Genomic DNA, 25,119 nt, shown 5'->3' with positions numbered 1-25,119 from the left:
GCGGTGTTGTAAATTTGTAATAGAACGAAATGGCCAATTTATGTCTTAAGAACCTAATTTATCTTAAAATCTGTTAATCTGATGCGAAGTTTAAAAATAAACAACACACAAGACAAAACCTGTTGATCTATTGTAGAATAAGTAGATTGTTTGCACTGTAAACGGAAATTTTTGCATAGGGTAGAGAACCATTTGGGCAGTACCCCCTATTCCTGTCCGCAACGTTCATTACTCGATCGCATTACAATCGAATTACTAGTTTTTGAGTACATGGTTAGTTTCTGTCGATATCTAGTTATGAACGTTGTGGACGGGAATAGGGGGTGCTGCCCAAATGGTCCCGCTCCCTAGTTATTACCATTGCTCTCTTCCATGAGAGAGATAATTTTCAGAAAGTATAATACACATTTGGTGAATCAACTGTACACTACTTCTTAACAACTAAACCAACGATATTAACTGCATTTGATTCAGATCCATATGATATATGAGTGTCGAAGTTATTTTTTACTAGACAACAATCTAAAAACAGGTAAAATGACTCTATCAAAAATGTTGTTCAAATATGTCCCACTTGCCCCATGTATGTTAAAAATCAAGGGAAAGTGAAAATTGCAGATTTTGGCTTTAATCAAAACTTTTGAATCGTTTTTGATGTCACACAATTATTTAATTGCTCAAAATATTCACTTTCCACATCAATGATGAATTCAGGAACGACTATTTTGTTGGAAATCCATTGAATTAAAATAAAAGTGATGGATTTTGCCGGTAGTTTAAAGTCATGATTAAACAATAACATTAGTATGGTGCCGCAAATGGTTTTGATTCCAATTTTTTTTGTGTCAGGCGAATTCGTTGATAATTTTGCTTCATCTTTCTAGAACATTGTTACCATTAAAAATGTTCACCGATTAATCGGCAGCCATAGTACCCACTTACCCCGTATTTTCACTTGCCCCGGGGTACCTTAGTTTACTTTATCTTATTTCGATAGCGTGCACATTAGGGTGGCTCAAATTAGCACCGCCCAAACGTTGACCGATTTGGCTGAAATTTTGTCCAGAGCATCCGGGCATCAAATATAAAATAAATCTCTATTACTTTGTAAAAATTGATTAGCTATATTGATTAGTTACACAATACATAGGCTATACGCTTTATGATTGGTTCTTCTCTGTACCCATGTACAAGTGGCATTCATTAAGTGGGATCCAATTCTCACACACTCACGCTTGTGTTCTGAACACCTTTAGGGGTATATAGGGCTAACGTAAAAGATGTCCATCCTTGAGTTTTGGGCACTATTCTGATATCTGTCGACTTCGTTTATTTCTCTGTTAAGGTTTTGTCACCAAGATATCCTAGTTCCGCCCCTGCTACGCTGCCCTACCAGATTCCAGTTCAGCGCTTGCTTGCAGATTTCTTCGTTCTTTCGTGGTGTCGATGAGACTCAGCATTCGGCATCCATCTGTGAGGCAACTAGGCCCAAGATGTAAAACGTAGACATCGGTTTATGAATTCTTGCAAATCTATGTGATCTCTTCTAATACGCACCAAGTCTCACTGGCGTCACAGATTTCACGTTAGAGTTGAGTATTAGAGGTTTGGTGCATTGTCTGGACCGATTGGATCTCCATGTTCTATGTTGATCTTGCTTGGTCCGCCGCCCGACGTTAACTGGCTTCGGTTTTCGACCTTCTCCACTGTTTGCCCGGCTACCGTGGAGTTGGAGTTGTTCACATCCAACGATTTGGTCTTGTTGATGTTGTTGAGTGGGAGCGTATGGCCAGGTCATTCAGTTTACTATATATGGTAGTGCACTGTTGCGTTGGTAGAGCAGTGTCATCATCTGCGTCGAGGTCGTTCGATTGCTATATGGTGGTGGGCTGTGATTTCGTCGATTACGATGGGCAGTAGCAACAGAAATATAATACATCCATCCTTGCCTCGCTCTAGCGATTCCATTGTGCAGGACTCTGGAATTTGTCTAGGCCTCCCTTCCCTCTAGGCACGCCCTACCTACAGTTTTTCGTGATTGAGACGATCGAAGGATTTTCATTGGTCAATCAGTATCAAATAGAGAGACTCTTGTAATTCATTGACCTGCACAAGGATGGTTCAAAGCATGATAGTATGATTCTCACATGATCGTCCGGGTCAGAATCCATCCAGTTACCATCGAAGAATTGTCAACCTTTCCCTATATCCGAATTAGGATAAATCATCAAAACTTAAAAAAGTTGTTCTAAGTGGTCGAGCCAACGTTTCAGCAGATCAGTTGGATCGATGAGTGACTGACATGTCGCGTCTTTCTCTGGCATCCACGGATTTGTCCTTGCTTCAAACAGACGTCGTGAAATATCGCAGAGGAGGTGAATATCGCTGGGTGTTGCGGCTTTGCTCCCATCGTCGGCCCGGGAGTCCACCCGCGTTCGCTTCTCCCGTCTGCAGTCAGCCACTTTTAGTTGGCAGGACTAGTTGAAAATGGAGACTTTGCCTTCTTGGGTCCGTAAAAAATGCAGCGCTGACATCGCGTTTGACTATCTATCATATTCTATTTGGCGAGATACAAAAACGCATTGCTCGGATTCAGCGGCGGGAAAAGAGGCTCGGACGAAGAATCAAAATAGACCGACTAGAAGATCTAGCTGTGAAGAGATCGTTCGTTTATGAACTTGGAAACTCGGATTGGGAATGTTCTGGAAGGTGGCAGCGTTGAAGACAAATGGGCCGCGAAGAATACTTTCATCGAAACCGGCGAGAACAACATGGGTGAGCTGCGCACTTAGCGAAAAGAATGGATTACAGATGTAACCCGACGGAAGATTGAGGAGCGTAGGGAACTAAAGGCTGAGGAACGTGAATAGTCAGAAAATAAAGTACGAGTCCCATCAACGGTATGTATCTCTGTAAGTGGGTGACGGGCGCTGCTGCAGACAGGTAAGGCGGGCATGGGTGGACTTCCTGTCCGATGAAGAAAGGATGGCTGCAACAACCGGAGATTATTGTATCAATAACTCATAGTATCATAGTATGAGACAGCTCAAATGTTGGTTCAAACACTTCGAACAGCTTATTTAAGTCAGTATTCTTCAAAAACACCCATCCGAAGCATGAAATCTAGAGGTCGGCGGAGGTATTCAGGGCTGACCCAATGCTGTCTGTGCGAATGTGTAGTAACTATTATCAAATACCGATAACAGTAGATGTTCGAGAACGTGTATGGAAATGGGTCGGCCACATATTGCAAAGGAGCTTAGACAGAATTTGTAAGCAAAAGTAGCATTCGTTAGCTGATAGGATATAGAATATTTATGCCGATGGGAGTATATGCACGTATTTTCATTTGAAATACTCTTGATGACAAATTGATGGTCTCTAAATGATACATTTTATACCAAGATAAAAGCAGTGATGCATAATGTTCAAAATTTGAAAAAAAAAATTAAAAACCTCCGAAAAGAATAATTTTTTTTTCGCCCCTCCAATAATTTCGAAAAGTTGTAGGGGAGGGGGGGGGGATGTGACATAAAATAAATTTAATATTTGTATCGGCCCAATTTTGAGATTGACATACCGTTTGGTATTCCAAACTACTTGTTTATATACGTGGAGTGCTTATTACAATTGTTTCAGATTTTGAAATGATTCTTGGGTCTTCGGCAAGAATCTGTGCTGTGGTTAATGGACCAATCAATAAGCAAAAACTGCCGCTAAATGAGCAGATCGCGCCACTGTAGACATATTCTGTCAAACACACACGAATAGAAATATGCGTATACAGTGCCGCCGTTGTTTTGATGCGGTGAGTGCAAAATGAGTTACCTTGATTGATCCATTCTTTGCAGTTTTTATAAGAGTCCTTATGGAAAATTATGAGAAGCTTACCAGACTTATCCCTGGGAAGCTTACCAGACTGATCAAAGCAATGGTGGATGGTGTGCAATACTGTGTGAAGATTTCAGGCGAACACTCCACGTTCGAATCGCGCCGGGGACTAAGTCAAGGTGATGGACTTTTGTGCCTGTTGTTCAACATTTCGCTAGAAGGTATCATGCGGAGAGCCGGGTGTAACAGCCGGGGTACGATTTTCCACAGATCCAGTCAATTTATTTGTTTCGCGGATGACATGGACATTGGACATTGTCGGCCGAACAATTGCGAAGGTGGCAGAACTGTACACACGCCTGAAACGCGAAGCAACAAAAGTTGGACTGGTGGTGAATGCATCGAAGGCAAAGTCCATGCTAGTGGGCGGAACTGAGCAGACAGGGCCCGCCTGAGAAGCAGTGTTACGATAGACGGGGATACCTTCGAGGTGGTCGAGAAATTCGTCTACCTTGGATCCTTGCTAACGGCTGATAAAAATGTTAGTCGTGGAATATGAAGGCGCATCATCTGTGGAAGCCGGGCTTAGTACAGGCTCCAGAAGAAACTGCGGTCAAAAAAGATTCACCACCGCACCAAATGTGTCATGTACAAGTCGCTGATAAGACCGGTAGTCCTCTACGGACATAAAACATGGACAATGCTCGAGGAGGACTTGCAAGCACTCGGAGTTTTCGAGAGACGTGTGCTTAGCACCAGCTTGAAGAGGTGTGCAAGAAGACGGTGTGTGGCGGCGAAGAATGAATCACGAGCTCGCCCAGCTCTACGGCGAACCCAGTATTCAGGAGGTAGCTAAAGCCGGAAGGGCAGGGCATGTTGCAAGTACGCCGGATAGCAACCCTGCAAAGATGGTGTTCGCTTTTGATCCGGCAGGTACGAGGTATAGTTTTAAGCAAAGAACGTTATTCCGATAAATTTAACGAAGAAGAACACGCAAAAATCACGCAATGATGCAAATCGCGAGTCGAATCATGGACGATTCTCTGGGCCGTGAGTCGGGTGAGGTTTGGCTCGCGCTTGATTCGAATGGATGGATGCGATTTGAGATTTTGAGTTTTTTCCAACACTGAGTCCAACACTCTTTCAATCACGAAAATAGTATATATAAAAAAACACTCTGTCTTCTACTTTTGTATCTTTCCATATATTTCTCATGTTCTAGCAATTGCTAGAACTAGAAATGGGCTTTTATCAATTCCTTCCCATTCCCGATAGACCGTGAGGACGTGGCCAGTGCCGTTAGAGAGCAAATCCCATGCTTCCGTCCATTGCTTCCCTGTGCAATTGCGATTGTTATGGTCAATCACGACTCCAGCAACCACGAAATGCACGGTCATCATGCCCATGATCAACGAAATCAAATGTGAATCTGGTAGTAATATATTAAATTTGGGAAATATGTATCCAAGAAGCTCCAAGTAAGTATGTAGTGAAAATTGTGAGGTTATTTCCGATTCATGTCAAGGCGAACCTCAAGTAAAGAGTACAGAATTTAGGAGTTTTGTTACCAGAACCACGTCTGCTGGTGAGCGTTAATACCCTCCGGTGACAAAGATAGTGGACAGCTTTAGTTTCATCACATGACAATGATGTTTGATGTTTCTCAACGTCAGGGAGAATGATGAGCGATAAGGGCGTCGATGACAGAAAGTCAACATTATTGGGCTTATTCTACGAGTGGAGTGACGTGAGATTGCTCGAATGACGTGAGAAGAGTCGTATAGCCCTATTTGAATAACATGGTCACCTCACGTGAGAATTGCTAAAATCGACTCACCTCACGTCACTCGACTCGTAGAATAAGCCCATACACGGTGTGTCTATGGGGAAACATTATTTTTCAAAAATCAGTATCTCTGAAACACCCACCACATGAAAGTAGATGATCTCCTCTTTCATATAGTGGGTAAACTGAAATGTTCTATCGGGGGATCTCGAACAACTATTTTTGGTGCAAATTCCTTAGAAATCTCAAATGATAGCTGATTTAACCCCCCCAAAAATGTATGGAAAAATGACCCCCGATAGAACATTTTAAAAATGCACTTACGTGAAAGAGGAAAACCTATACTTTCGTGTAGTGACTGTTTTAGAGATACTGATTTTTTGAAAATAAGCCTCTTCGGACAAATACACCGTGCATATGATTGTTAAATAGTTGTTAAACGAGTTAAATATTGTTAAATAAATGTTGCGACGCTTCGGAATAAGTCTCAAACAAATTGTAGAATTAATTCTGGCACAAGCCACTAAATTCCAAACCTTTTGATTGAAAGACTCCATGATTTTATTGGATTTTCAAAATTTTCCTAAGAATGCCACATCACATTCAAAATCTCAAAAACTAAATCAAAGTTATTTATTTGTTATTAAACCATACACGCAGAGAAATGTTTTTTAAACTCAATGATATTATGTTTAAAAACAACAAAAATAATTATTGTGTCCCGGCTAATAATTTTATTTGTTGAATTCAACAAAAAAACAGATTTGATTAGACGAAAAATATTGTTGTTTCTACAATGTTCCAAAACAGCACTCAAAATAAAAATTGTTGAATTTACAATATATTTTTTTGTTTGTACAAAAAATATTTTTAAACCAAAAAGAAAAATTTTTGCTTTCAACAATATTTTTCTTAAATTCAATAAAACTAAAATATTGTAATCAAAAAAAAATTTTGAATGTTATATTAAATTTCTTGTGATAAGGCGTCGTGTGGAAAATAAAACTACAATAATTATATTCGTAATTTTTTCATATATTTACTTTACAAACTAGTTTATAATTAATTGCATATTATTCGGCAACTCGGCCGTACGAAAACCATTTTTTTGTTAAATATCTTGGCTGTGCATATGCACAGCATATGTTTCGAAATGGACAAATTGATATGAAATTTGCAAAAAAGAATCCACGTGTCTTGGAGGGACTCGAACCCTCAACCTCCTACTCTCTAGATAGGCGTGATAACCCCTACACAACAAGACCACTTAAAGGTCACGTTTGCGGAAAAGCCATCAGAATCCGAGTACCCACCTCCACCGCGGTTGGCTCTCTTTCTTGCAGATTGAATATCTTTCGGATGCTTGATTTGTCCAATCTCCACATGTGCTTTACTATTGTATACCCACAGCCAAGCGAGTGCACATTGTTTATTAAACGAGAGGATCGCACTCCATGCCCCCCCCAGTAACTGTCTGGGCGGGACGGTATAGAATGCGAATTCAATCGCACTCTGCTGTGCCAAAGGCTTGCTTGGCTAAAGCATTTGATGAGTTTGATTGCCTTAACGTAAGTGGTCGCGTGTACTCAGACGACTGACGGTGAAAGACCGACACTTGATTACAATTAATTGCATATTATTCGGCAACTCGGCCGTACGAAAACCATTTTTTTGTTAAATATCTTGGCTGTGCATATGCACAGCATATGTTTCGAAATGGACAAATTGCAAAAAAGAGAGCTAACCGCGGTGGAGGTTGGTACTCGGATTCTGATGGCTTTTCCGCAAACGTGACCTTTAAGTGGTCTTGTTGTGTAGGGGTTATCACGCCTATCTAGAGAGTAGGAGGTTGAGGGTTCGAGTCCCTCCAAGACACGTGGATTCTTTTTCGCAAATTTCATATCAATTTGTCCATTTCGAAACATATGCTGTGCATATGCACAGCCAAGATATTTACCAAAAAAAAAACTAGTTTATAATATATTGTATTATTTATACTGGATTGTAGTAGAAACAACAATTAAATTTTTTGAATTAAATATATTTCAGTTTTGATTTTAAAGATAAAATATTTGAGTTTAAAAAATATTTCAATAATTTTATTTTTTAGTTCAAAAAGGTATATTTTCTCTGCGTGTAATTAAACATAATTTAATAACATGTAAAATCGTACTTTTTAAATTTCCCCAGTATTTTAATTCCTTTATATTTATCAACCAAATGGTCCTACCAAAGATTTATAAGCTTTGCGAGTCCAAATAGTTCACCGTCTAGGAATTAATTAGATAATTTTATATCATTCTTTAGCTGTTATACAGAAAACTTCTAGCCCATATTAAACAACAAATGTTGTTGTAATTATCAACATAATTTTGTGACACAATTTGTAACTCTCTACCCGTTCCCGTGACGCCGGGTAGATACCTTCTCGTGGTGTGCTACTTAATATGAGGTACCATGGTCACATTGCTAGCTTCTGGTTGATCCAACGAATATCATCCTCAATATCCAACTCCGTGGTACTTATAAGAGTGTCGCATTCACTGGCCTCTTGCTTCCATTCTCTTTCTCCTTACGATGAAGATGGGCGTGGTCAGTAGCAGTAATCCTTATGCTTTTATTGTTTTAGCCTTTTATTGATTTCTGATAGCATTCTACATATGGATTTCAAAAATAACACACTAGTTTGCAATCTACGAATTATACCGTAGCAATGCTAATGTTACTTGTAGTTCTATACCCGGTTCAAAACATCATACAAAAGTCACTATTTGGTCACTTTTTCTGCAATTGAATGTCACTATTTGGTCACTTTTTCGTCATCTTTGGTCACTAAAGTCACTATTTTGAACGACATTCATCGCTACCAGACCCGCGTGGAGCACAGCGAGCGAGGTGGGCAAAACGACTTGGCGAGCGTGGGGCGCATTCGAGGATGGAGAGATGCGGCCTCGAACCGTGAATTGTGGCGTCAAATTGTTGATTCAGTGTTATCTGTTTAGATGTAAACTAAATAAATGAATGAATGAGACTGTGAAGGATTGTGATGTTTGTTTAAAAAATTAGAATTTCGTTTGTCGTACAAAGTTTTTGGAATGTATAAAAATGTTTTGTGATTGCTTGTTGTTCATTAGCGTCAAATTTACTTTTTAAATAGCAAACGATACATCCAAGAAAAAAAAAACAGTGAATAACATAAACCATCCTAGTTTCCATCTTAGTTTTTAATGTTGACTATGAAGAAAAAAAAAGGATAAAATATAAATATTTTTTGGCATGATAAGATTTTTAAACATTCCCATTTTTTCATGGATTTTGTAATGAAGCTTATGAGTTTCCTTGGTATTTCCTTGAAATCATAAGAGGGCGAACTCTTTATTATTTACCAAAAATAACTAACATGTTTCGTACAATAGAGTCGATTTTTACGTAGGTGATTGATATTTTTACGTAGGTGATTGCTATTGATATTCGTATGTGATTTATATAAGTTATGTGGAATATACTGCCGTCATACGCATATTTGTCTCATGTTTGCTGGGACTCCATATATACATGGGACAATTATGCGTATAACGGCAGTATAATCCGCGGAAAAACTAGTCTGGCGAAGTTCGGCTCGTGGGAAACATGCGCGTTTGAGAAAAAAAAACTGGAAATAAAACCGCGGAAAACCATTCTGGTTTTATTTTATCGGATTTCCTAAATTTTCCTCGGCTGCTATGCTTCTATGCTTACTAGTTAAGTTGTCGACGAAATTTGTGCTGTATTTGTTTGTGTCGCGATGAAATAAATATATTTTCAGTAAAATGGAAAACGGAACAGTTCCCCTCATAAATATACTTTAAAGTAGAAAGCTTTTTGAAAAGTTATTTTCTAAAATTCTTAATAACGTTGCTAAAGTTTTCCATAGCAGCAGAGATTGCTAATGCAGACTTATAAACTTGATGAGTCGAAATAATTCTATGTCTAAATTTAATTTTTGTCATTGCAACTGAAACTAAAAGTCACTATTTGGTCACTTTTTCTGTAACTGAAAGTCACTATTTGGTCCCTTTTTTCGTCAGTGTTAATAGCTAAAATCTCTATTTTGGACGACATTTGTTGCTACCAGCCCTGGAGAAATGGAAGAAGCATTTTACATGAAACAACCACTTGGATATTCAGAAGCGCATACCAATGCCATATGCTTGTCCTAAAATGTTTGTACGGACTTGGACAAGCCAGATGTATTGGGAACACGAAAATTGATAGTGTAGTCAAGTAGATGGGCTTCGTACAGTCTGCCAACGACAGCATTAAGGCTCTATAAACCGTAATCAATCCGACAATGACGATGATTTTATTGGAATCCGCACTAATACTAATAAAGTTTTGAACTAAATTCAATATTTTGGGGCAATTTACGGACTTACCCTCCATCATAATATATTCATGGCATTTCCATATTAATTTTTCACTGATCAAAACTAGCCGTTACTGAGGAATTGCTGGAAAAACGCTGAAAACTGCGTTTTTCCTAGGCCGATATTCGTATGTTCATCGAACGCATACTAATGTTCAAACGTTCGGATCAAACACATACACATTCACTTAATTTTTCACTTGATTTTTTCCCATTGTTTCCTTGATTTTATCACTCCTAAAACATATTCACCAACTGAGTTTCACGTTTTTCTTCAATGTTGACTACCAATTAATTCACTTCACGCCCAAAAACTGTCGAAAACTGCTTTCCAAAAATCGAAGTGAGAGACAAATTTGACGACCATATTGTGAATGCAATAAAATGCGGAAGACTCAAATTCACTAGCGCAATAAGTGAAATGGTGAGTACAAAATCTACGCGATGCAACTTCATTCAATTCGAGCAATACAACGTATACGCCAGCCAACACGCAAACAAAGATGTGCATACACAAAAGAATAACCATCTCTTCACCGTTGCCAGATTTATTTATTGGAAAAACGAACAGTGGGTAATGTCTGTGACATAACCGCTAAGTGGACGTAGGACTTGACTTGACCATGCCTTTAAGATACATAATATGTCCAAATTTCTCACATCAACTATTTTGGATAAATAATCGGCGTTGCATACCATTCCTTGGCAAAATCTTCTCATCAAACCGACACCGAAATCAAATCTACCTCGAATAACAATCATCAAAAACAATTCAGGAAGTATCTGTCCGGTCACGGAATATTAGCCTCGACAGTGGCAACCTTCCCACTGAAGGACTCCTGAAATAAGCCACAAGTTGGCCCAGCAGGGGATGTAGGGCCTTCTAATCCGTGCGATAGCGACTGAAGGAGAACATTATTTTTAACTCTTAGAGCCTTGAAAAAGGCTGTTTGCTTCGGCTAAGTCCAAAAAGTAAGAAAACGATCTTTTCAAATAATCGCGAATTTCTAGTGGTGCTATAAAAAAGACTGAATGCTCTGCGAGCGAATGCACTTTTCTTTTATAGGGTAAAGTGCCCAATAGTGGACCCCCAACCAATAGTGGACCAGCCATTTTTGCATTGTTACAGCACAATGTCAACATTGTGCTATGAAATTCTATCGGGAGAACCTACCTTACAGTCCTATGATTTGATTACATGCGTTGGAAATGCTATGGAAAGTCAAATTAGATGATTTTTTACTATTCTATAAAAAATAAACACGAGAGTGTCCATTATAGGAATATTTTGGGGGGTCCATAATAGGGAAGAAGAACGTCCCGAAACGAAACATGAAAATCAAATGAAGTGTCGACTATACTGCCCATGATCGCATATTTGTAACAATTGCATTTTTTGCAATTTTGAGTTAGACTCATGAATTGTCTTCAAATTGTTAGTTCTTTCATCTAAGTTGGTGAAATCTGAAAGTTTGTTCTAAAAATCTTGAAAAAACTACCAAGTTGATTTGTAACATCGAGCATAGTGACCGCATAAATGTAACACTGGAAAATTATTTCACCGGTGTGCCATGTTCGTTGAACAAAAATTAGCACAATTGATTTGCACTCAAATATTAAGTGATGCAGATATAGCTGCCGATGATTTTAACTGCAAAAAGTGTTTGTACAATTTTTAGATTTTTTTAAAATAAGCTAGATTTTCATACTAATACATATCACAAACTTCATCGTTCCATTTCTCCCATGCCTACTTTTGTCGATTGTTACAAATATGCGATCATGGGCAGTATAGGGAAGCAATTTCCTATTATGGACCCCCAGGGGGTCTACTATAGGGCGAATTCAGTTAGACATTAAAATGTTAATTGCAACGAATAACGCCGTGTAATTGGGTGTTTTATGTATGAATCGCGAAAAGGGGATGTAGAGCTTGTTGTTAGATATCAAGCAAAGTTAATATGTTGAAATTTTCTATGCCTTATGACAGGAGTAGCAAAATTCCGCTACTAGGGGGTCCACTATTGGGCATTTTACCCTACCTTATTTTGAATCTTCTCTGCTTCCCAATTGGTGGGCCAATCAGCCAGTGTCTTGTCATTGCTTCTTTGTCAGCCAAAGCGTCATCATCATCAACGCGTTCGAGAAGGGCTTCTTCTTTTTTACGCTTGTTGCTCGCTGCTGGCGTCTATTTCCTAACGGGACTTTTCGCTTGATACAGGCCAATAAGCCGGGCAAGCGAGCTTAGAATTGCAGTTCAGGTGAGAAGTACGTGTTCTTTTCTGAGACAACATTGTTAGTAGTATATGGAAGGAAACACCCGGACATGGGATTTCGGGTGATAAGGTTTAGAATTGGTATCATGGGACGATCATTCAGTCACGTTCGCTTTGTGTGCGGTCAGTATCAAACAATGTTTATCTAGATATTTCTTGATCAATGCCAGAAAATCCAACATTTGATAAAAATCGATTGATAGTTTATTAATGTTTGAGCTGTTATCGGTGTTTTTTTTAACCCAAATATCCAAATATTATGTGAGAGATTTGGACATCTTATGTTTTTTTTAGGCATGGTCAAGCGAAGCCCTTCGTCCACTTCGCGGTTAAATCAGAAAAATTATCCACTGTTAGTTTTGACGCTATTTATGAAAATCACGCATAAAATTTTATCACTAGAATATTGGATTTGGCACCCAAGTACAATTTCTATCCCGAAGGGTATTGAAAGCTTTGATATTGATCTCTATGATTGGCTCTCTGAAGAACCGTTTGTTTTTTGGACATACATGCTCGGTAGCGGGCTCGGTAGTCATATGGCTACTGCTTCTGCCTCATACGCAGGAGGTCGTGGGTTCAATCCCAGGTCTGTTCCATTCTCCTACTTTGTATCTTTCTCTTTATTTCTCATGTTCTAGCAATCGCTAGAACTGGAAATGGACTTCCATACCGTTTCCATTACTATTCCTATACCTTCAACTTGAGTATTCTAACAGTAATCTGCTAGAATTGGAAATGAACTATAGAGCTCGTTTCCTACATCCAATTAGAAATTCCATCAGTTACCTTCTCCTATCTATCACATTGGCAGCTCGTTAACCAAGACGGACCTCTGCCTCTCCAACCTAACCCAACAAATTCCGCATGAACTCGTGGCAAGTGCAGAGGTAATTCGGCTTGCAGTGGGCGAGTGATTGCATCATCATTTCCTCCCCCTTCCCTACATTGACTTGCATTCTGACGTGGCAGGCGCCAGTATGACCTAACATATGAGATCACCAGTACTTGTACATTGAAGATGTGTGCTAGTCCCAAGCAAACATCTGTTGGTTCCCTGTGCAAGAACAGCTGATCTGGTCATAATGGAGTAGCAACTACGAGCAGTCAATCAAGCTCAAGCTCAAGCTCATACATGCTGCATTATGTGGCTTTTCTTCAGCCTGTCTCGGCTCATCACCGATGCCGGCCGGTCTCGGCTCGACTCTGCTGCTGCTGCCGGTATCTGCTCAGCATTGCTGCTTTGTCGGGTCTGTAGGGTGGACTGCTGCTGTACTGGCTAGGTTTCGGCTGATGATGGTGGCTTCGATGGTGTCGAGCCGAAAAAGCGTTCGGTGCAGACTTCATCCCCTGCTAAAAGGTGTGAGTGCTGTTCAATCGATGATGCGGATGCTTCGCTTGTCCCGGTCAGAATGAAAGGAAAAAATCGCGTTGCGCTATTTTATGGCTTCTCGGCAGACCCAGCGGCTGCTCATTCGCTGGTGTCTGCACCAATGAGAACGTGGTAATAGAATGATGCAAGAATTATGCGGTACCCATATTTATAGGTTCCCTTGATCTCAATGTTTTTCATTGAAAACAGTTTCATGCCTATTGAAACAAGTTTTTCGGGTCTTATCAAGCATGGACATGAAAGGCATACTTGAAATCTGTCGATTGAGGGGCTTACCGCAGAAATTCGTCCATTGAGACGAACGCTATTAACGTTTAAAATCTTTCAACACAGCGTAACGCGGTCGATTTGAATATTTTGGAATGACACCCGGTATAGTAAAGAGAGACGTAAGTCCTACGTCAAAAATCATTGTTGTTTGTCGGATTGAACAATAAAACCAAAAATAAATATTCAAACATGTTAAGTAAGCTTCTATTACATTCCAAGTGGTGTAAAAACATTTTTAAATCGATAAATACCGATATATTTGATACACCATGAACATGTCTTATGATATGAAATAAACAATTCGTCAAGTCTGGCAACATTATGCATCAGCTGGCATATTTTTACCACCCCATTTCCACCCACCCCAGTTGTAAACAACATTTATTTATCGCTGCTGCACTTTTTCGTGCCAATTGCATCACTATTACAAACAAGTGATACAGTCATTAATTTTCAAAACATTGTGATGGAGTCTTGAGCCTTAAAGGTAACATATACCGTGCTGTGTCCTTATTCCAATCAGCGCCTAATTCCGTTCACGCAAGACAAAATAATAAATAATAAAGAGTTTTTGTCTAAAAACATCAGCAAAATATACTTGTACTTTTCTATGGTTATGTATGCATGAAATGAAATGAAAACCAGCGTCATTTTAGCGATTAATAGTGAAAATTTAAACAAAATTTGTTGGTCGTCACTACGAGCGCCATTTTGACTGTTTTCATTAACCCACTTGCTAAGAACGTCTGTCATAATATTTAAGCATATTTAAGTGGAAATTTGCCCTGGATTTTAGACACAGCAGCATAACAAGACAAACAGGTAACATTATAACGTATTACCAAATTGTTGCCTGTATTTTCCCGATAGAAAATGCTGAGAAGTGAAAAATATCTTGACCGGAATAAGGGTACATCTAAATCTTCTTCTTCTTATTGGCATTACATCCCCACACTGGGACAGAGCCGCCTCGCAGCTTAGTGTTCATTAAGCACTTCCACAGTTATTAACTGCGAGGTTTCTAAGCCAGGTTACCATTTTTGCATTCGTATATCATGAGGCTAACACGATGATACTTTTATGCCCAGGGAAGTCGAGACAATTTCCAATCCGAAAATTGCCTAGACCGGCACCGGGAATCGAACCCAGCCACCCTCAGCATGGTCTTGCTTTGTAGTCGCGCGTCTTACCGCACGGCTAAGGAGGGCCCCGTACATCTAAATCTACTCGTTCCTTATTCCGTTCATTGGGTTTAGAGGATGGATTCCGAAAATTCCGTGTTTGAGAATATAATCTATGAGCAAGAAAAGGTACATCGTACATGAAGCCATATGAATGGTGAACATTTGAAATTCTATCCCGCAAGCAGGCAAACCGAAAGGAATTCCGTTAACGACTCTACTCGAGACCTTGAAAAAGGGAAAATACAGTTTTTCCAGTTAATGATTTATTGATGATTTATAAAGTGAATACTGGACAATGTTAAGAAAGGGTTTCCGGAGAATACGGACAGTTTTAAACAGCACAATCCATATTTGCGGCGTTCTTGTTTAAAAGCTTTATCCGGAAATTTCTTGGCGAATTTCTATTAAATAAACACTGCCCTCTGAGCTGCAAATAAGGTTATGTTTTACCGAAATCCGTGAATACTTCGTAGAAATAGGGTTATCCAGTACTTTAAAGAACCGGAACTTAGAATATTCAATTTGAACGAAATAGTGGTACGAACAATTCCAAACAAACAGAGACATTGTTTTGGAAGGTTCAGGTCAGAATTAAAGGCCTAGTATCCAGGCTCTAGTCAAAACTACGTTGAGGATAAGGTGTAAAACTCCGATAAGGTCTTGTATCTGTCCTTTTCTGTGGTACCTAATGCAACTGGCCAGCTAGCATCAATGTTCATGTTGAATATATCTCGAATGGTAAGTGGAACAAACGAAAAAACTTGGCTATACTAAGGAAATATCATTCATTGTATTTTAAATTTGGAAGGAAATTACATTTTAAGCTTTTTATTTGCAATATTATAATAAATGAAAAGATGGATTTATGAGAAAAATGATGCCTGGTATTAGCATCTCCAAGAAATCAAATGTTTTTCGGGTGATTGGAATTAGGAACACGAATGAACGGAATTAGGAACAATGCCATTTCAGATGATTGGAATTAGGACCACATAATTGGTCAATTTTGTTTTCACTAGTGGAGCCTAAGTCTATGAATGCATCCCAACATATTTTATTTTCAATTGTGTATAGAAAATGACACTATGTAGCGAAATTGCAGCTTCGAAATACTAAACGGCTATTTTTTAGAGCTTTTAGACATAGTGCATTGTCTTAGGTGAACGGAATAAGGGCACAGCACGGTATCTCGTGATTTATATGGATGACATCGTTTTTGCGTTTTACAACGAAGTGGAATGTGATAGCATTATGAGAGACGAACAGGCATTACACCGTTACTTTGAGCAGCATCAAGCATTTCCTCGGCATTCAAGTACAGTGCGATGGTGAGTCGTTTACCCTTAACCAAGAGTCGTGTTTTCAGAAGCTGATACTTAACAAAAACCACGAATGAGGGAGACCCTCGTGGTTGAATGCATGGTGCGTTACCTCTGATCGCTGATGACGATATACGGAAATATGAAATCTATTCCACGGACAACCTCATGCAACAGACGTTGGAAAGTTTGAGCGGCGTTTTATAATCCAAACATCATGTTAGAAAATTCAAATAGCCCATAACGGCGTCGTTTACCTTGTAGAATGGTGATGAAGTCCTGCAGCAGGTACGGCAACGGGTACAGATCTGCTACAGTTTGAGCATTTAAGGAGCGATAGTTCCCACATGAAGGGGCCCTCCTTAGCCGTGTGGTAAGACGCACGGCTACAAAGCAAGACCATGCTGAGGGTGGCTGGGTTCGATTCCCGGTGCCGGTCTAGGCAATTTTCGGATTGGAAATTGTCTCGACTTCCCTGGGCATAAAAGTATCATCGTGCTAGCCTCATGATATACGAATGCAAAAATGGTAACTTGGCTTAGAAACCTCGCTGTTAATAACTGTGGAAGTGCTTAATGAACACTAAGCTGCGAGGCGGTTCTATGCCAGTGTGGGGATGTAATGCCAATAAGAAGAAGAAGAAGAAGAAGAAGAAGTTCCCACATGGCGACAAGAACCATCGGTTTTTTTTATCATATGGAGAGGGAGCAGGACCAGCTACTGCTGGAAAATGGGCAGATTCCTAGCTTCATAAGGTGCTCAAATTCCATTCGAGCTGCTTCAAGTTTGTCCGAGGGAAGGTGTCGTGCTTTAGCGTCGTTTCTTAGCGGTCGTTTCATTACGGTGTATAGTTGACGATTTGTGCTCACTGCATCCAGTTGATTCAAAAGTACATAGGGAATTGCTTATGTCGCTCCTTTTCGCATGACCAACATCTAGTTTGTTTGGGCCTAGCAGCCAAAGTACCGGTACTATAAGTGTCAACCCGATGTGGGTGATGGAGTCAATCATGCCCTACAACATGATGCATAATGCACGGTCAAGTTAAGCTGGTTGCACCATATTTTAGTAAAATACTTTAAATAGCTACAGCGCTACTAGCGCTCTAGTAGGTACTTATGCTTTTACTCTGTACCAGGAGGCGCAAGAGGAGTGATGCTATAGGGAAGGTTGCCCAAATGTTGGCTTTTAAGAAGTACACTGACACTGCAACAAAAGTCTGGATGGAGTATTCGCTGGTTTAAGCAAGGGATCGGTTCGAAGCGCGTGGTGTTGTCAATAAGAGGTTTTCGCTTCAGGTCAATTAGCAAATCAAAATTACACATAAAGTCCGCAATATATATTGCTGACGAACCATCAGCGATGAGGAATGCCTACACTCTGAAAAATCTTCACGTCATGTTTACCTGAAAACAAATGTGGTTCTCATCCACCATACTTTTCACGTAAGAGTGACCTGAATGGCATGTAACCTGAACAAAACTTAGCTTAGGTGAGTTACGTGATTTATCAAGTGAATCTGACTGGATTTTCCAGTACTAATGACGTGAAGTTTGAGAGTAGTTACGTGTTTGATCAGGTGAACCTTACGTGAATTCTACGTACCGGTTACGTGAACTTTTAGTGAAAGCTACATGATATCAGGTATGCTTTGAAATATATTACAAAATTGTTTTGTTTTAAATGAATGCAAAATAAATTAGTAACTGCCAGCAGCCGTAAATAGGAAACCTCTTCGCGTTGCTGATGTGCTTGATGCGGTGAAATGCATTTGCTGCTGTCGAATGAAATTTATCAGATTTGAACAGAAATGTTGAAACTAGATTCTTTCTCAAAAATTGCAGCTATTTCCGATGTTGAACCAATCAAAAGTAGTCCATTCTTGGACGTTAAAATCTGAAATAAAAATTTTATGCCAACGCTACCGAAAAACTGTAGTTCTAGACTTCATGTAGCTTAAACTTCTTCCAAATCACTTTTCTACGAATCTTCTAAATTTCATGAGACTTCCGTTGATATTTTTCAAGGAGTGAACTGCAGGTTCGGAAAATTCTCGCCTAGTTGCACCTAAAATATCCCTTACCTCTGCGAAGCCTAACTATGTTTAGGTTATGTATCATTCATTCTTACGTGATTGTCAAGTCACATCCACGTGAAATGTATGGTGGATGATAACCACGTTTGTTTTCAGGTAAATCTGACGTGAAGATTGTTTACAATGCTGGTTTTCCGTAAATGCCGAAGCTGCAATCACACTAACACAATCTCACTTAAGTTGTTTACGAGTACATACAAACATATTCACCAAGATTTTTAGTAAAAGTTACGTGAATTTCAGGTGAGCATTACTAACGTCACGTAACAATCGTCGTTTGTTCAAGACAGTTCAGTTACGTGATTTTTCACGTGAATATGACGTGATGATTATTTAGAGTGTACAAAAACTCGTGATTATTTACTTTGGGCAACACCATACCGTACACTTTTATCGGAGTCACGTTCGCGGTCAACAGTCTAATTGACAGTACACTACAGTCTAATTTACGGTTGGCGTCAGAAAGCGCGACTGAAATGGTAAATGGTAAATTTTTTCTCCAAGAGAATTGCTCTTTGAACTCCCTAGAAATGGGTGGCACGTTTCTTTTCTCTCGAGTGCTGCCAGTTCAATCGAAAAAAGCGATGAAACAACAATCACTCCGTGAGCGTGTTGTACGGTTCTACGAAACGCATGGTCATCGTGAAAAAAACGAAGATAATGACGAAAAAGCTGAAAAAGCTTAAGCCGAGCGGTTGGACCATCAATCAATAAGTGTACCAAGAGGAGTGTCTTAAAAGATCTTCTACCGTTCTTAAAGGAGCATCATGCGGATGGGAAGTGAGTTTTCTAGCCGGACAAGGCTTCTTTTCATTACACCAAGAAGACGTTGAAGTATCCTGAGCAGAAAAAGATCGTACTTGCCGAAAGAACGGAACTCGACCCTTGCCCCAGTACCGTCGCATTGGGGATTTTTTCGGCTCACTCAGTGCCCTAGTTATTGGCGGGCCAAGGATACGAAGCAGTACACCACGAGGAACCACAATGGTATCCGGAAGATGGACATCAGAGCCGTTTAGCGGTCTTGTGAGAGCATCGCGACTAAGTTGCATCATACAGCTGAACAGCGTTCTCCAATATTCATTGACGTTTTTTTTAAAGAATAAACATTATGGTTTAAATAAAAAATATTGAAATCGTTGACAATTTTTTTTTTACTTTGTGATTGAAAAAAATCTCATTTTTAATTGAACTCCGGTTAGTTACCCCAATGATTTTAATATTAGTTTTTTAGAAATGCGAACAAAAGCTTCCCAAGTTTTCCCTCCTGATAGCTTTCTCCAAAAATCACATGAAGAATAACTCATCTAATAGAAAATCACGTTTAATTTTCAGCCCACCGGCAACGACAGCTCCGAGTGGGAATCCGACTGGAACAGCGACGACGAAAAGGCGCTTCTCAATTCCGGCGGTCAACAGGCAGCCGCGGCCCTGGTTAGCAAACTGGGCTACGCTTCGGACTCGTCCACGAGTAGCAACGACAGCGAAAAGTGTCCTATCTGTTTGCTGTCGTTGAACGACCAGGAGATCGGTGTTCCGGAAGTGTGCGACCACATATTCTGCGCTCCCTGCATCGAAGAGTGGTCCAAAAATGTCACGACCTGTCCAATCGACCGAAAGAATTTCGATGTCATCAACGTCTACAAGAGCGTCGATCGGAAGCAGTTGGTTCGCAAAAATCATGTCCAAGTGAAGGCGGCCGACGAGGTGCCTCTTGTTGAGGACCATGAGCTGACCAATTGCGAAATCTGCCGTCGACCGGATCGAGAGGATACGATGCTCCTGTGCGATTCGTGCAATTTGGGCTATCATATGGACTGCCTGACTCCTCCGCTGGAAGAAGTTCCGTCGGGATCCTGGTACTGCGATTGTTGCTTTGCTTCGGGTTCCGATGAGGACGACGAAGAAGTTGAAGATCTACTGAACGATCTCGACGACATTGGAGGAGTGCGCCAAACTCGACTTCGCATGCGTATGAATAGTCCACCAAGGATCGCTCGCACCAGACAAAGCGAACGCATCCGGGCAACGATTCTCACCCGTACTGCAACTGCCGTTAGATTGAATATAGTGGAAGATGTGGACCAACCTGGCCCATCAACTAGAGCTAGAAGTGGTACTGTTTCGACGCCGGGCAGATCAGCTACGGCACCGTCGAGAACAGTACGCAAGCGTCGGAAGCGTCGAACTCGAAGAAAAATTCTGAAAATGATCATCTCAGAGTATGACGTGGGTAATGATGATGAGAAATTCGCTATTAAGAGAAAGAAAATTTATAATACTTTGAAAAAGCTCAGCAAGAAACGCTCGAAACGCAAGCGAGCTTCCCGCAAGAAAAAGACTGCGGAACTCACATCTGGGTTGAATTCAGAATCGGCTGATGTTCAACGTCAGCGTTTTAGTACCGGCATTCCAACGTTGAAGATTTTTGGAGGAGCAAACGATTTGGATTACTTTTCGGATGAAGACGCTGGAGACGAGTTCCAGGAAGATGCATCGATCGGAGGTCGAGGCGAAACGGCTGTTTCCAGCGTTCGTGAAGTATTGCGTAATCCACTGAGACGCAGACGTGCTATAAAGAGCGGCTTCGAAGCCAGTTCGACTAGTGGATCGGTTGATTTGCTCGGTAGTATTATGGAGAGTCAGGAACGTTGGCATTCCAAAAAGGGATTGGGAGATGTGAAGATTGATAATGGTAAAATTATCTTCAAAAACGATAGTCCTCAAAAAAAGGATTCGAATCCCCCGGGAGCTACCCAAGCTGGAATTGGGAATAACTCTCAGGGAAGTGTTAGCGTATCGGAGTCTAACACCGGGGTGGCCGATTCCACTAGTTCCAATCGTAACGGGCAGTCTGCTGAAGTGGGAGACTCTTCAATTGCTGCCGCAACTGGTTCGGCATCCGGAGCTGGTGGTGGCAATGACGAGAACAATGACAGCGTACCGGATCCGTCAGATATGTCGATCTTTGTGGATTTACCACCCCTAAAGAATCCCGGCGAAGAAGATGATGATGAAAAGAAAAAGAAGAAAGCATCATTTGATATGTTTGGATCGGAACCTATTCCACTGCCTTCTGCTTCGACATCAGGGCAGCCAACCACAGCATCGATTAATCCAGCTCCCGAAAGCACTACTGGTGATGATGGTCTTGCACCAGGTACTTCAAAAGGATTTGGCAAATTCAAGTACACAATGACTTCAGAAGCCAACAACTGCCCTAACTTTTCGGTTTATTCGTCAGAAACTCTTCAGTATGCCAAAACAGGTGGCGAAGAGCCGTACGATCCGTTGGATAGTGAGCAGAAAACAGATGATGAGTTCGAAGAGCGTGATGAAGATTTGGTTCAGTTAGATGACGAAGAGCCGGCAGCCCCAAAGCCTCAGGACGCTCCTGCTGAACCCGATCAAGAGCATATTCCAAATGGAACCGATAAGCTTCCAGCTGGCGATTTGGATCACGATGCTTTTGATTCTGATTCCGATGACGAGCTGAAAAAGATCGAAGAATCGTCTGCTCCAATTGGTCCGGAACCTGAACCTACAAATGAGTTGGAAGCGCTGACACCGCCACTTACTACAACCGTTGCCGCTGCTTTGGCTTCTTCTGGAACGACCGTTACAACAACAGCCGGACTACAGACTGCAACGGTGGTGGTCGGCGAAGCAAGCACGACCACTGCCAGTGCAGCTCCTGCTAACTCGGCTCAGGGAGAAGAGGATCGCAGCTACACTCCTTGCTTGGACGAGAAGTATCAGGAGGCTCGCCGAGAACAGGACAAGAGTGGAACAACACCAACAATGCCACCACCGTCTAGGAAGGAAGGTAAGTCACGTAAAGCAACTAATTTTCAATTAATTTATTGTATTGTCCATATTGGAGCAGTTGTTGACTGCCATTAATATTTCAGGAATAAGCTTTGAAAAAATAAGTTTCCGACAAATTTTATATATTTTTTAGGAATTGATGGCATGGACACCGAAATGATTTCTGACGAGGATGAAAATACGTTCAAAGAAGACGATGCCCGACCAACATCGGCATCTAAACCATCATCCTCGGGTGCACGCAAGAAGGATCTTACCTTCAAGAAGGTAAATAAGAAAGGAAAGGAACGTAATTATCGTGACAAGGAAACCAAGAAACGAGATCGGAACGACAATGACAAGGAGAATCACGAACGCCGCTCACGAGAACGTAACCGGCAACGTCGTCCGAAGAGGAAGGAACTGCAGCGTTACGATGTTCGTACCATGATTGAGAAACGTCCGAGAGTCGTCAAAGATCCCTTCGGAAGGGATGTTACTCCGAGACCGCGTACCAAAACTCGCAGTCGTAGCCGCAGCCGAAGTCGTACTCCGGAACGCCGCAGGGAATTGTCAATTTCACTTAGCCCAGAACCGCCCCGTCGATTCACCAGAAGACGCTCGCCTTCTCCGAGGTTCCGAGCACGAAATCGTTCGCCACTGCCGTTCCGTAGAAACGCTTCAAGATCGCCGTCCAGAGGTCCCAGGTTGCGATCTCTCAGTAGACAGCGGTCTAGGTCTCCAATAGTTGCACGACCACGAATAATTGCAAGATCCATCACCAGATCACCTTCCCCTCCCCCTCGTGTGCGGCTTCCACGATCGTTATCGAGAACACCGAAGTCACGCTCTCGCACGCCGGATCTGCGCGGAGCGAAGACAAAGAAAACCAAGAAAAAGAAACGTCTACCATCGGCGGCAAGCAGAAGTCGCAGTCCTAGTGTTGATCGTGGCAAGAAAAATAAAAAGAAGGGTCGAAAGAAGAAGAACAAGCACCGCAGTAGATCTCCTGGTGGCAAAAAGAAAAAGACAAGAAGGAGATCCGCATCACCGATGATGTCACGCTCCCGCTCTAGGTCTACGTCGATTCTTCCGGCTCAAACAACTGGAGTCCTTACGGAGCGATTCGCCAAGGTACGACAGCAGAATTCATGGACTCCTCCGCCACCGGTCAGGCCAAAAACAAACGGCACCAATCTGACGGTGATTTTAACTAACGAGGAAGCACTAGCAAAACAAGCTAAGGAACGTGAGCGGAAGCGAAAAGAAGCCAGACGCCGAGATCGGGCACGTGACAAAAACCTACCCTCGAAGGAAGTATTTACATCAGGTGATAATATATTAGTTAGTGTTAGTTTTAACGACAAGAATTTGAATAAGGAAAACGAAACAGCTGCCGAGGGTGAGGCCGCTGCGATTACACAAAAGAGATTGAAAGACCTGGCCAAGAAGCGAGCAGAAGCAGAAAAAGCCAAACGAAGGCGTTTGGAGCGGTTGAAGAAGACTCGCGGGGAGGCTCCCAAACCGGTAGTTATCATCGACCTGGACAGATCACCGTTCCGAGTGATGACGCCTTCTCCCAGGGCGGTCATTGTGCTCAGTGACAGCGACAACGATAAGGACAAAGATCGCAGGGAAGTTGATACGAGTAGAGCCGGTGCAGCTGGTAATCAGCAAGTTAACGCAGAGTCCAGTACTAATGGGCCATCCTCGACGATGCGCAAGTCACCTGCCGAACGACATGAAGAGGACATGTTTGGCCCGAAAACACCTCCCGGCTTCCCCAGTCAACCACAACCCTCGCAGAGTAAACCTCAGGCGCCAAAGTTTTCGATGCAAGTCAAATCGAAAGCGTCCAATATTCGTCCTATGAATCTCCTGTACGAGCCAGGTGAGTTAGACGAAGGCAAAACTCCCGAGCGAATGGATAATGCCGAAAGCTCTTACAATATGGTCGGTCCCAATACACCCCCCGAACCGGCTCCACAATCTCCTTCACCGGATGTGTACGATCCGTTCGAACCAACGAAATCTCCTTCTCCGTCACCTCCACGGCGGGACAACGTTTCCATCGAGCGTCTTTCTGACCTGGACGATGCCGTTCTTCCATCCAGCAGTAGCAAACCAGACGGTCCTGATTCCGGTACCGTAGGTGATCCAAAGGCTGACTCTCAGAATGCAGACGAGGCAATTAATGGTGAATCAGATGGCCCAAGGGGCAACAAAATTACAATCCTCAGCAACATAGTCATAAGTCAGCCGACAAATAGCGTTTCTGGCGTTGTCAGCGGATCCGGTGTCGTTTCGGCAAGTCAAAACAATGGCGGCGACGATTCGGATGTGATCTTCGACGACTTCGTGTCGTCTTCGGCACCCGTTCCGAGCAGTAACGTCGGCTACAGCAGCAACGCCAACCAGTCAAACCCCATCAAGTCGTACAGTACGGCTGCGAACTCGTCGAGCCTGATCTCGAAACTACCACTGCCACCGGGAGCCTCTGCCGGTCAGAAGTTCAACGACTTCATCAACCCAACCGATTCGCCGTACTCACCCGGAGCGAGCGATTTCGACGATCTGTTCGAAGCGGGTGGCGATTTGGATTCGCCCCCGCCGGCACCGGTGAAGCAGTCCTACAAACCGACCAAGATCGTTTCGAAAGGAGCCAAAAAGGGCGGAAACTTCGATACGCTGTTTGGCGGTTCGCCGGTGAATAACTTCAAGCGTGGCAAGAAGGGAGGTCATAAGCGAAAAGG

General features: G+C 41.8%; 1 protein-coding gene across 1 annotated transcript in view; it reads left to right on the top strand.

Annotated features, from left to right (window-relative positions):
* The window catches only part of LOC134223311 (PHD and RING finger domain-containing protein 1-like), a 40,687-nt gene that overhangs the window by 3,076 nt on the left and 12,492 nt on the right, over positions 1-25,119 (top strand). Inside the window, exons 2-3 of the mRNA XM_062702467.1 lie at positions 19,895-22,385; positions 22,521-25,118. Coding sequence (XP_062558451.1) covers positions 19,895-22,385; positions 22,521-25,118 — 5,089 coding nt within the window. The remainder of the gene's footprint in view (positions 1-19,894; positions 22,386-22,520; position 25,119) is intronic.

Source organism: Armigeres subalbatus, chromosome 3 (genome assembly GCF_024139115.2).
Source record: "Armigeres subalbatus isolate Guangzhou_Male chromosome 3, GZ_Asu_2, whole genome shotgun sequence".
Taxonomy (NCBI): Eukaryota; Metazoa; Arthropoda; class Insecta; order Diptera; family Culicidae; genus Armigeres; species Armigeres subalbatus.
Note: the sequence above shows the minus strand (reverse complement) of the source record. Positions and strands in the feature narration are given on the sequence as shown.